The following is a 13,072-nucleotide window of genomic DNA, read 5'->3' as shown; positions in this document are numbered from 1 at the left end:
TCATTAAAAAGGACCATGCCTCCTCTCTCCCCATTTGCTGAAAAATTCATTAACGCCGCCACTGCCCTCCTTCTGCCTAGGGAAGAAAGAAAGGGGAGGGACGAAGCCCAGGGCAGAGGCTGCCCACCTCACTGCCCTCGCTGTCTCCCCCCAGCAGGCCAGCAGCACGCAGCCAGCGGACTAAAGGTGCCTTGGTGCTGTAGGTTAAGAGAAACAAAACGTGATCAGCTCAAGATAAATCTGTGCGTGTCATGTTAGTTGATTTTGCACTGCTGGTAGAACCACTCCCTGCTGGAGATCCGCTTTCTGTTTCAAGAGAAAGGAAATTAAGTTCAATACCAAACAAACTATCATCAAGATACTGTACCCCAGATAGCTGCCAACCCCTGGCAGTGGATGTTTTAGGAGAGTTGCATTATTTGGATGTGTTACGTTAGGCCTCGTTCACACTTCTCTTGCAGCGATGACAGCGGCTTTGCCAAACTACATTTGCAGACGATCGCTTTCTGGGTTTCATCCCATCTAGAACAAGTTAATCATCTTGTTATGCAAAGCCAAATTAAATACCATCTCTGAAGAAAATATCCCACCTCAGATCAATTCCTCTAGGCAGAGCAGAAACAGTTCTTGCAGGCACGATTTCAGCGCGTGTTCTTCTGAAACAGGAGCACTTGGGGATGGGTGGCTTGAATCTGTAAATTTCTCCTCAGACACGAATCCAAAATCTCTTCAATTTTGCAAGGTATTCAATGTGTTGAAAGAGCCCTGACATGTCCCACTGACTCCTACTGTAAAGAACTACATTATCGGGAGTTGTTACACTTTGTTTTAATGCTGCCTTCAGGACTGCTCCGATCACTTCAACCTGCTCCTAAATCTTCTGGAACAAACTTCCTCACAGACCAACCAAAAAACTCACCCGAACTGCTCTTGGTAGCCGAGTTCTTCTGTCTCAGCAACACCCGGCATTAAAATAATTACCGAGTGTTTCACGCTAATTGGAGTAGGCCACGCTGCTTCTATTAAATTTGCCTTAAAGCTCTTCCTACTACACCCGGCTGCCCGAAAAGTTGTGCCTTTTTTCTCAAAGAAGTTGTTTGTGTGATATTACACATTCTGCAGCCCACTTTCTCCAAGAGGCTCACCACGCTCTCTGCCAGTCCCATCACAGCGAAGGAGATGTGTTCAGGGTGAGTGTAGTTGTTATGCTGCAGGTGCAGGGCACGGCCTCTCTCCCACGTGCGCCGTGCTTACCAGGTTTAGGAGCTGAAGCGGGCAAGGGGTCTGCACAGGATAAAATTTTTCAAGGTAAAATTGAAAGAGGTCTGTCTTTATAGCATAAGCATATATTTGCTATATTCACAGACAGATTATTTTTTAAAATTCAGTTCTTTTGACTGCAATAAAATGCGATGTAAAAAATACAAGGCAAAACTACCATGCTCTTTTTCTTAAGGGAAACGATAAAAATTTGGGGAACTGCAAGGCTTCTGTTTCCCTTCCAGGTCACCAAATATGCATGTGAGAAATTAAACTTTTCTCCAAGCTTTTATTTTCCTCGTCAATGCAGGATCAAAAACTTCAAGGTTTGGAAATACGCCCATTTCTTCTGATTTACCTAATAAATGAGATTTGCAAATCCATGCAAAGAAGCGGTTCCAGGAGTAAAGGCCATGCAAGGGGCTGCATTGACACCGACCAGATGACAGGAGCTAGGAAAGCCACAGTCCATCATAGCTCAACACTTGTTTTTAATTACTCTACATTTCACTGCAGGTGCTTGTGAAGTTTACAAGCTAATACCGCTCTCTGCTTTGTATAAGCTATTTTAAGCTGGAATCATCATGTTAATTAGTCAACGGTACCTTATTTGTGCTTTGAGATGAGATTTACATAATGTTCCATCCACAAACACGTCCCAGACGGGCCTTCCTAGGGGTGCATTAAAAATAGAAACAGGCACACAAAGGGCTCAGAGCAATGTCAGAAGGGAGCTGCTCCACCTCGGCTGCACGGTGCTGACAGGCTCTCGCTCTCCTACTTCATACAAAAGTCTCACTGGTTACCTGCACAACCTGACACCGGTTCCCACATTGTTCATTCCCACAAACTGCACGAGGTGGAAGAAGAGGAATTTCTTCCTGCGGTGCCCCAGCTACATGCGACTGCTGAAATCCTGGTTTCCCATCCTTCCAGCCACTTCTCAGAAGATGCCGCAGATGCTTTCTCCACACTGAGCTATCAGAAAAATCAATTCCCACAAGCCCTGACTGCAAGGAATTTTATTTTATTTTTTTGCCTATAGGAATTTTTCATGAATACACCTGCTAAGAGATATTTTTTAGATTGCCCTATCCGTTTATTTTAGATATTCAAGCACCCACTTCCCACCCTAGAGGCTCCGAGCTCTCCCTGTCACAGCCTCCCCATCCTGGTCACTCACTCATTTCTGTTCTGCTCCCTTTTCAGACATTTCTTGTCATCTCCATGATGATTTCTTTGCTGCTGCTTCTGTCCGTGACACCTTCAGAAGTTGGGATCCATTTGCCACATCAAGTCTGCTCATCATATTCGGGCATTTGCAAAAAACAAAGCTGTTTTGCCTAGAAGTTTGCATTTTTACCATTCTTCAAAAACCATAATCGTCTCCTTACCTAGAAGTACACATTGTTTTAACGTCAATTTTTAATTCTAAAAGGGAATGGTTGATAAATACACTACCGAAATCTTACAGGACCACTTCTGCCTCAGACGAGTGAGCACTCTTTTCCCCCAGCATTTAAATTCAACAAATTAAAAATCTCAAATGTACTTCAAGGCTGCTCTATTACACTTCAGTGGTTTTCTCACTTAAAAAGGAGGAAAGGGAGATAGATTAGTCTTCAAACTAGGATGATGAAAAAAGCAATACAACTGCATCAGCTTTTATGCTTTATAAGTTAATAGAAGGGAACATTAAACTATGGCATCCGTGATACTGATGTCCCTTAAAGAGCAAAGAACAAGACCACAGAGAAGATGCACGTGATGATTTTTGGACCTGTTTTCCAATTTGGCTATGTCATCCAGAAAAGAATGTAGAAGAAGGAAGCACCAACAAGCTGAACTGCTTTTCTGCATAGAGAAAGCCTTTGAAGCCACATGAAGCCTCGTGAAAAGCTTGCCTAAGTTTTCTGCTTTTGGCAAAGAAAGAAAAATTATGCAAGAAACTCAAAATGCTCATGGCTCTAGAAATACTTAAAAACAAACAAAAAACTGCCCAAAGGACTTCTTTAGACCCAAGGTAACGTTTCCCACACACGGTAAACATTTGGTGCTATAGAGAAATTGCAGAGGGAATACCAGAGGCCCTGTAAGCTATTACTCTCTAAGATCCTACACAAGACTTGAAATTTTGATATATTCCTGAGTCAGTTTTGTGAAAAACTTCCTAAAGACAAAGTCATTCCCAGTTTATCTTTGTTCCAACAAATTTTGCCATCTAACATAGAGAGAGCCACTGTAATCCCATTACAGGAGCTTCCAAGTGGTTGTTCAGATTAAACATACGTCATAAGCTTCACATCATAAATGATGGGTTATTTTATATGATTTTTCCTTCTTTGCAGGCTAAAAGCAGCATAATGGATCCAGAATGCTACAGAAGGTGTCCTATGCTTTTTTCTTCAAAATTTCAGAAGAAAAGTATATTGCAGGCTTCACTGGATATCTTAAAAAAAAAAAAAAAAAAATCACCAGAAGTGCAGAAACCCAACCACCAGAGCTGCCCAGATTCACTGTTACATTTTACCCTGTATTTTCCAAATCCTGGTGCTTGAAATATTTTTAAAGATTTTTTTTTTTTTAAAGTAATTTAATTATCCAAGATATGCTTTTAATTCTGTAGGCATACTCAAGGAAACTTGAAGGAGCTTCACCAGTCTTGTCTTAAAACCGTTTAAATGATGAACGAGAACGGCATTGTAGAAGCAGCTACTTGTAATGAGTTTCCTCATGATGGCAGCACAACCCATTCTGATCAAGGGCTAAGTGACAATGCTCATTGCTATTCATACAAAACAGGGAGATCCCAGCTGCTCTGGAGCGAGCCATTGCTGCTGTTCATTTCCACCCCCTTCACATTAGCATTCCTACACTACTTCCCAGTCTTATTTGGTCCCCAGAGTTTCATAGGAGAATTATACTACATCACACAGATAATTTTTCAAGAAGTAGCACGCTAATGAGCACTTATACAAGCGATATACAAGTTTATGCACCTACCCCGTATGCTCAGGCTGTGTATCATTTCCATACTGCATTTTGAAAAGTCGACGACAACTGCAGGATCTACGCGGCAGCCTGAATCCCTGAGCTGAGGCTTCACTCAAGGTCTATGAAACTCTTGCAAAGAAAGGATTTCCAAGAAGTTTTGTTTGTTCTCGCATTTTTCAGACTGTGCTGCAATGCAGGCATGGCTGCATCGAAATCATCTTGGTTTTTGAAAACTATGCTGGAGAGCATAAGGTAGCCCAGACCACTGCCAGCCCAGGTTAGGAAGGGACCACGTAATGCCTCTATGTGGCAGAGCCACGGGGACAGTCAGCTCTCAGCAGAGAGCAGACAGGTATTAAGGAGTGCCAAAAGCCCGAGAGCAATGCCGTCACCGCCTCCTGCTCAGCTGCAAGAGATTTGTCCCTGTACACGGCCTTTAGAAGTGCACTAAGCCCTTCACTCTTTTCTCTTTGAGGACACCTACGCAGAACATCAGAAGTGCATCTTTATTTATTCCTTATTCCCTTTAACCCACAAAATGCGGAACAGATACGCCAGAAGGTTAACGTGCAGTTTGTTTTGGTGTAGTGCACCCTGCATGCCTTGGCAGCCCCAGTGGCACGGTGCTTCAGGACAGAGCCCAGCAATGTGCGTGCACACCAACACCAGCCAAAAGCAGTAACCAAGGCTTTCTGGATGTAGTTAGACTCTTCTTAACCACGTCTTGGCAACTCGACCTCCGCTATGGTAAGAAGGGTGGGTAACAACAATTTTCTCAAATCTTCTCAAATCAGCCTCAGATTACGCTGAATGGAAAGACTGACCCTATCTTAATTTGAGGGTTTACAATAAGAAGATTAAAACAAACCAGCAGCATCCTTGTTTTTAAGCACTATACTCGCTGCATAGCAAACAGACACTTACCACATCAAAGTAGCTGTAAAGTCAAAGCCCATCTCCTGAACGTTTATGGTTTCTAACAGAATTATTATTCTTCCAGAAACCTCACCTTTTCTTCCTCCCCGTGCACCTAGCCTGGCCAAGACAGAAACAGGGCTTTACCACATTTCCTCTGCTAGCAGGGTTTTTCGATGAGCAGCACAAGCTGGGAACAGCTGGAGCTCCAGAAAAGGATTGCCTCATTACAAGCAGCCAGAACCAGAACAGGGTAGAGGAAAAAGCCAAGCTCTTCATCTAAAAGGAAATTTATTAGGTTTAAAACTCTGTGCGACATCCATTTGCGTGCATTACTATGTAATAATGACAATGTAATAGTAAAGGAACAACAAACTGCAGGACTCTTAAGTAATGTTTGGTTTAAGAACCGTGATGAGGTCAGTTGAGGCTATATAAAATAATTACCCAGAAGCTATTAGAAACCACGACTTCCACCACTTTCAACAAAGCAATTCTTCAAACATGTAATGAAATAGTCATGGCCGTGTTGAGAGCCTAAAGTCAACTTAAAAGACACAGGAGTAACTGCACGACAGCTTGAGGGGAAAAAAAATCTGGTAAAAAAGTGAACTGAGCAAGACAAGCTTTCATTCCCAAGTTATTTTTCTTCCAGTCTTACATCCCACTGTTACAGATTAGCAGAATGTTTCATTGTTGTTGCTTTTTATTTTTTTTTAAATAGAGGTGGAAGCATGTAACTAATATTGCACAAACAAAATTTTGTTACTTATCGAACAAAGAGTTCCATATGAAGGACGTAATTCAAACAACTTTAAGTAAAGAAATGTACAGGCTTACAAAGCAAGGGAAAAACATTCAAAATTAGATCCAAAGCACGAGCTAACAACTGAACTAGATAAATGCAGAGATGACACCTAACGTACATCCAACTCTGGAAGCAGCAGGCACCCAAGCATTGGACATGGAAGAGAAAAAGACAAAAACTCAACGTACATCACGGCAGGTATTGCCTGAAAGGTCATGGAAATGTTTTAAAGAGTCTCCAAGTCTTGCTGAAACACTCACGGTTAATGGCGCAGATCATGCGCCACTCGAGATCATCCAGGTTTAGAAAACGTCAAACAGGAGCATGTAGGAAGAAGGGCTCGGTGGGACTTGGTGTACCTGGTGTGACCCCAAGTGGCATCGGGTCCAACGGGCTGTGGTCGATGCACTGCACGCTGAAGACAAGCATTAACACGCACCTCGTTCAGCCCCGTATTTTGTAGGGTGTAGGGCTGCTCTGTCTGAAAACAAACCAACCAACACAAATAGCAGAGGAGGGAAAATTGCCTCCCTCAGACAGCAGGGATGGCAGAAGCCCAACAGATGCTAGATTGCCACTCGTCGGTACAAGCCAGGGCTTAGAAACAAAGAAATGTTGGGAATGCTGTTCTAACACAATCTGGCAGGTAGAGGAAAATGGAAACAAACAAACACCCTCGCCCTTCCAAGGGAAAACAAAACAAAACAGATGCCAGGTAATCAGTCCACCAGGGAGTTCAAGTGATGTGGTGAAAATCAGAGAGCTCAACTGAGCCAGTAGGTGCCTGCAGCCACCAGCCTCTCGCCTGCAAATACCAGAAGCAAAAGCGACCTCGTGTAGGTACTTGTACTTCATAACGCTGCTCACGCAAAGAACTCGTGACTGTTCATTAAGGAGATAAATATTTTGGATCATCTTGCACCTCCGAAGCCACAAAACTTCTCTAAACGTATTACGGGACTGGTAAGTGCAGGGAGAGGAACCCAGCTGCAATTTTAGTGGGTTTGAACCAAGAGCCATCAGATACGCCAGACGGTCGTGGCTTTGCTTCTAGCACAGCGAGCCAGCGCTGCTGTCTTGCTACATAACCAGTAGCAGAAACCAGTCCATCCAAAGGCAGAGGGCACACGCTTAAGTAATGTTTTGCTGATTAAATATCAGCAGAAGAAGTGAGGAGAAATAAAGATCTTGTTTCTTTGCCACTCCCCTGATCTTTCTGTGTGAGCACCACCGCCCCACGTACCCCGAGGTCAGCGGGGAATGACAGAAGTCCCGTAAGCGCCTTCCCAGCTGCCAGACCTCAGCCAGGCAGCGCCGTAACAAAACGAACAGGCAGCCCGTGGGAAGAAGTGACCGGACCCAGCGTTCACTGGAAAAGGGATAACGTTCATTTACTTCAGGCACTTCTGTTAAAACAGCTCCAAACTACTCAAAGCAGAACACCACACAACCGCCCTGTGAGCTGAGATGCAGCAGCAGCAGCATCCTATTTAGCCAGCGTGAGCAAGCTCAGGCAGGATAGAAGCTTAAGTGAAAGGGTGAAGTATTTTTAAAGTATTTTATTAGTGCATAACCATACTTCGTTCTGCAAAATCTGTTTCCTTTTGTTGAAAAGTTGCCTTCTGTAGGAGTTTAAATACACCACAGTGCCTGTGCCCTGCTTAGAAAATGGCAAGCTATCAACACAGGAATCCTAAGAATCACATGCAGGAGCGCGAACCTGCTTCACTTCATGCAGAAGCCCAGCTAGAGCCATTCCTCCACTTGGTAGAGGAGCCAAGGGATGCCAAAAGGAGTTCAATAGCCTTTCTAACCTTCCCATTGCAGCTTCTCACGTGTCTGTCTTTGCGTTGTCTGAGTAAGCCAGTACAAGGGATCTGAGAAGGCTCAAGAAATGGCATAATGGTTTCTGAAATCAAATCAATTCCAAGATTTGAATTAAACCCTAAGAGACAGAGCAAGAAGCTTCGCTTTTCAGACAGTAATATCACCCAGCCACCCACGTACAGGCTACTGAAGGCCACTGGTAACCCCAATTTTTAATTGTTATTTCAAGTTGCGATCAACCCGCGAGTATTTCAAACATTGCTGTCAGATCTTACAAAGAGCATCTCAATCCTTAAAAGGCAAAAATTTTCCATTGACAGGAACAGTTTAAGAAAATTGGAAGATTTTTCTCTCGAGATAACATGAAACAGCTTAATCAATAAGAAAAACTAAATACCCCAGTCCCTAACAAAGAAACCTTTTTCTTGTGTTTGCTCAATGAAGCAGACTGGATAAATTTTAGAAAGGACTGGCAACTGCTGGTTTGTTTTAAAGATGAATAAACAGGCTCTGCTCTCTAAAGGACAACAAATCTAGGAACAAGTTTCTATGGCAAAATTTATTACTTGGACTTATCCATGGACTACAGTCAGCCTTTCACGTATGGGGTTGGATGTTGGCCTTTATCAGTGAATGCCAGCTATTACTGTAGACACCTGTATTGTACATCAAAGGATGAAGAGTGATAATTCTCAAGCCCAAACCCTTTAAAAGTATTTATTGTTGATTGAAGATTGGTGAGTAACGTGGCCATGAAACTCCATCTTCTCTGCCAAATAGCTCTCCCGCAACGTTTCTGAAATAGCAAAGCAATACCGAATCCAAGTCTGAAAGCTGTCACTGACATGGCTCGGGGAAATAACATAAATGCAATTTACATGAGCATCCAATCCATTTGGTGAAGCTCAGCCGCATAGGTCTAGTACTGCTCACTCACTGTTTTCATGACAGGCAAGATTATGAAAAAAGAACCGTGTAATCTCACAGCACACCTTGCAAGGAGGAAACCATCCTTTTGTCATGAAGCTGCTCCTTGACTTCATTTCTCACTCAAATTACCAACAAATGCCATTGGCAGCCATCACTTAACAAAACAAGCAATCAGAATATTAATTAGCAAGTCAAGAAGAAAGCGGTGACAGAACCACGGTATTTTTATTTGCTTTTGTCTTCTACGGTGCTGCAGGAAAGCCACGAGCTCATGCTCGGAGAAAAATTTCAAGTGGAAGCAAAGAGGTTATTACAATCAATACGCTGATAGAAAGCAGAGTTACCGACAGCATATCTGACATGTGCCTGCATTAGCATCAACATGAATAAGGATTCAATTCTCTTTTGATAATGTGGTCAGAAGCCTCAATAGTATCAAGGACTTAAAAGTTTAAAGGACTTAGAAGTTTGAGCCAGGTATAACTGATTACAATAGTCTCCTATTAACTTTTTTTGCATTCTCAATTAAAATGTAGTTTCAGAGCTTTTAAAAATTAATATTATTATTTTCCTGGAAAACTTTTTAGCTAGCTACGAGCACAACATGCACACCAATGTCCCTGCCAAGCCTCCCGCACAATGACTCCAGGTGGCTTTGGTTCTCTGGTTAAAATATTTAGCCCTGCAGCTATATTTGCAGTCTCGTAGCTCTTCTACTGGCTCCAGAGGCTTACAGTCCTCTGCTACCCACCGTCTCACCAAGATTATTCCCAACTCCGCAGCTCAGAGAACATAACTGGGTACAGGAATGAGGGGATGGCAAATGAAACTAAGAATCAAACAAGAATCAACAAGGCTGCAACATCCTGTGTTAACACAAGAAAGTTAAAGGAGTGCTTAATTTAGCTACCTCCATCTTTTCTTCAGATGCTGCTATTACTACTTGGCAATTTTAAGTACCTCTCTACAAGCATCTTACAGTGTATCTGTTTCCATAGAAATGGAACTCAGTAAAGAAAAGGAAAAAAAAAAAAAAAAAAAAAGACTATTTCAAAACAGCATGCCACTAATATCAGCACACCCTTAGAAATTCAGCTTCTCCAGCTCCAGAACATTTGGCAATCCTTTAAAAATCCAGAGAACCCACCTTCTTCTGAATCCAGAACATGCAAAAGAAGACTTTGTCAGAAGCATTAATGCTCGTGACCTATCTGAAAGAGTGAGCCCTTTGATGCACGAAGATTTCAAAGTTATTTCTACTTGTAAAATAGGATGTCTCTCTAAAACGGGCTCAGATAAGAATTTTATTACACTTTATTTCAGTACTGCTGTTCTCTCGATGTCTGAAGAACACTTGAGGCCATATATAACCATCTACCATTCCAATTCACACAGTCATCAAGAAATTTTCTTGGCTTAAACATATTCTGTAAAACGTATCCAGAAACATCTATTTTTATACTCTGCTTCACTGCCAAATCTGTAAGTATATTTTTGTCTAAATTTGAGTATCTAATTTGCTTCTGTAACTTTATTCTTGCTGAACTATTTTTTGTAATATTGAAAATCCTAGCCCCTCATCAGAAAGGGGCTAACCAAACATCGTTTTGATCTTGCCTTAATTAAAATCTGATGCTTCCAGTGAGGAAGAAATGGAGTGCATGATAGAAACATTTTTAGGCAGTCTGTCCTATAAAAAAAAAGAAAAATCACAAACTTTTACATTAAACAGTACTGTATCACTTACAGATCCTCACAACCGACACCATGGAGCTTAGTTTGTAATCTCCCAGTGATCACAGGCCACAGTCAGCACCTCATGCAACCCAAGGGGTTTCTTTCTGGAGATAAACACCAACTCTCCCTCCCCAAACAGGAAAACAGGCAGGCTTTGTCAGATACAACTCCTTACCAAGTGTTCTGGTAAGATTTGTTCTGCAACTACAACAAGTGACAAAACCTATGCTCCTTGTTGGATTTCACTGAGTTACAGAAGTAGATCATCCAAATTCACCACCTTACCTTAGACACCCGAGTTTGTTTTGCCATCTGTGAAAACTATTTTGCAGCTTGTCGATACCCCAAAGATCAATAAACCCAACAACAGGCTTCCCTCTTACACCCCTGCAAACAGAATTGTATTAGCATAAGAAGCAGACTGCAGCAGACTGCAAATTACCTGCGATTTTCAACGTGACTACAGAAATATTTAACAAACCCAAACCAATCCTTGGTACATGTGCAGAGAAATCCCTCCAGTTTGCTCACCAGGAACCACGCACAGCCAGGCAATCCTCCTGCTTGCCGGGATACCTAGAAGCACACCCTTCTCTCCAGCTGTAGGAAAGACGTGTTGCCTCGCAGGATGGCCATCCCTGGAAATAAGCTGCTCTTGTCTGAAGCTGTTTGGCAGCCCATTTTGTGAAATGCCACGCCAAGTGCATTCCACGGGAAGGAATGTACGTGGTGTCCCTGCAGCAACCACAGACACCCACCACGGCTGGAGATCTCAGTGTCCCTTTGTATTTCTTGTTTGGAAGAAAGGACCAAAACATCCAACTTTCACAGAAGTAACCCTCTCCACACCAAAACAATGGTTTGGCATTTTGCAAAGTTCTAGAAGAAACAAACTCAGTTTCCCAATCTCAAAGGGAGCAAAAAATCGAACACCAGCACTACCACATCTCTCTTCAGGGAAGCCTGTAACCCAAACTACGGATCCGAACCCATCAGTGACCTAGGCGGAGTGTCTGAGCATCCTTACATAACAATGAGACTCTGTAAATGGTACTTTAAAGCCTAAGCTATTTTGAAACCACGCATATCTGTATTCAAAACTGCACAAGGAATCCATTAACTGAAAGCATTTGTAAAGTGCCCATTTATTAAAAAAAAAAAAAAAAAAAAAAAAAAAAAAACACTCAAGAGCTTAAAGCTCTTCTCATAAACATAAACGTCACTTAAAAAATGGTTAATTTTTCCTATCTCTGTCAGAGGATTTTTGCCATACCAAATTCATTTCAAAGCTCACATGAAAACCAAGGTAGGCTTTCACAGGTAAACTATTTTGTTTTACTTCTACATTGTTTTTATTTACTTGAAACTGTTTCAGTTTGGCTCAGTGATGCGACAGGTGTAAAAAGCTATGGTTAGGCAAGAGATATTTCAGAAAACGAGTGTAAAAAGATCATCAAATTAATGGCTTCAAATGGGAAGTATATAAAGCAGCTGTTCAAGGACAGCTGCCAAACCTCAAGGAACGCCTAGTCTCTTGGGTACTCTAAATCTCTGCTACTTAATTCTCACCTGCCGTGCACTCCCACTAAATGGGCATTTTGTGAAGGGCTCGAGTCCACCAAAGGTCCCATCGCTACTGAAAAGAGCAGTCCCACCTCCTGTGCTCCCAGTGCTTGCTCAGCACCCCCACTGGGGCTTGTGCAGCCCTCCAGTGAGGTGAGGAGCAAATGATTCGGCTGAAACTCACCTCTCAGAGGATTTAGTTTTCACCTAGATCAAAGAAGTGAGCTGGAGCATCAGGCTGTAAAGGAAATGTTAGCATCCCCTTCACTGACAGCTCAGTTTTAGACCAGTTTGAGTCCGTCCTGAGATTTACTAGCTAGCTCGTCTGCCTTCTTCTCACCCACAGCAGCCAGGATGGGACTTCACACCTTTCTCCTCTAATGATGGTGGAGAAGTTGAATTAATCGGCGTCCATAACTCAGTCATACAATACTCCAAAGCCCACCAAAGTCAGCAAGCTTGAGATTGTACCTTTAATGACCTGGAGTTGCAAAAGCATGTGATTTACTATTTTTGTCCTTTGCTTCTATAGGAATGCTGAGAAACTGGAGCATATTAATTCCTTTGACACTTCCACGTGCTGGATATAAATAGCCCTCTGTCTGGTGGCCCAAGCACGTAGCATCCCCCTAATAAAAACAGCACCACAAGAAAGAAATTCCTGCCAAGTTTTTAGAAGCAACAAGATTTTTTTTCAGGGCACCATTTAAAGCTCCTCATAAAACACCACGCACACGCTTCTGGTGGGATGAGGAGAGCAGGCTGAGCAAGAAGAGAAACCAAAAGTATAAAACAACTCAAGGGCAGTTGTTTCCAAAAGCCTTGTTTCTTCTCCCCATATGCTTTACAAGCTGAAGAAGAGCTTTATCATCATCTTGCTTTCAAAATAGGTACTGTACTACCCCCAATGCTTTCTTCATGGATTTTCTGACCGCAGTCACTCTTGTTCCTCATCTTTCACTTCGCTGTGCTGACAGTATTTTGCCACTGCTTTGGAATTTGAAAGCTCACAACAGCTATTGTCATAAATGAGAAGCA

The 13,072-nt window shown here is 42.5% G+C and overlaps 1 protein-coding gene across 9 annotated transcripts in view; it reads right to left on the bottom strand.

The window, feature by feature from the left end:
- PLEKHA7 (pleckstrin homology domain containing A7) overlaps nt 1-13,072 on the bottom strand; it is a 133,047-nt gene that overhangs the window by 98,774 nt on the left and 21,201 nt on the right. For 5 of the 9 annotated variants that reach the window (XM_072039291.1, XM_072039295.1, XM_072039292.1 and 2 more), the window contains exon 1: nt 11,003-11,193. The exons of the other annotated variants lie outside the window; for them this stretch is intronic. In XM_072039291.1, coding sequence (XP_071895392.1) covers nt 11,003-11,178 — 176 coding nt within the window. In that variant the 5' untranslated portion in view covers nt 11,179-11,193. Of the gene's footprint in view, nt 1-11,002; nt 11,194-13,072 lie in introns of those variants that run through there. 9 annotated transcript variants of the gene reach the window in all.

This window comes from Anas platyrhynchos, chromosome 5 (assembly GCF_047663525.1).
Source record: "Anas platyrhynchos isolate ZD024472 breed Pekin duck chromosome 5, IASCAAS_PekinDuck_T2T, whole genome shotgun sequence".
Lineage (NCBI taxonomy): Eukaryota > Metazoa > Chordata > Aves > Anseriformes > Anatidae > Anas > Anas platyrhynchos.
This window is presented reverse-complemented; position numbering and strand designations above follow the sequence as displayed.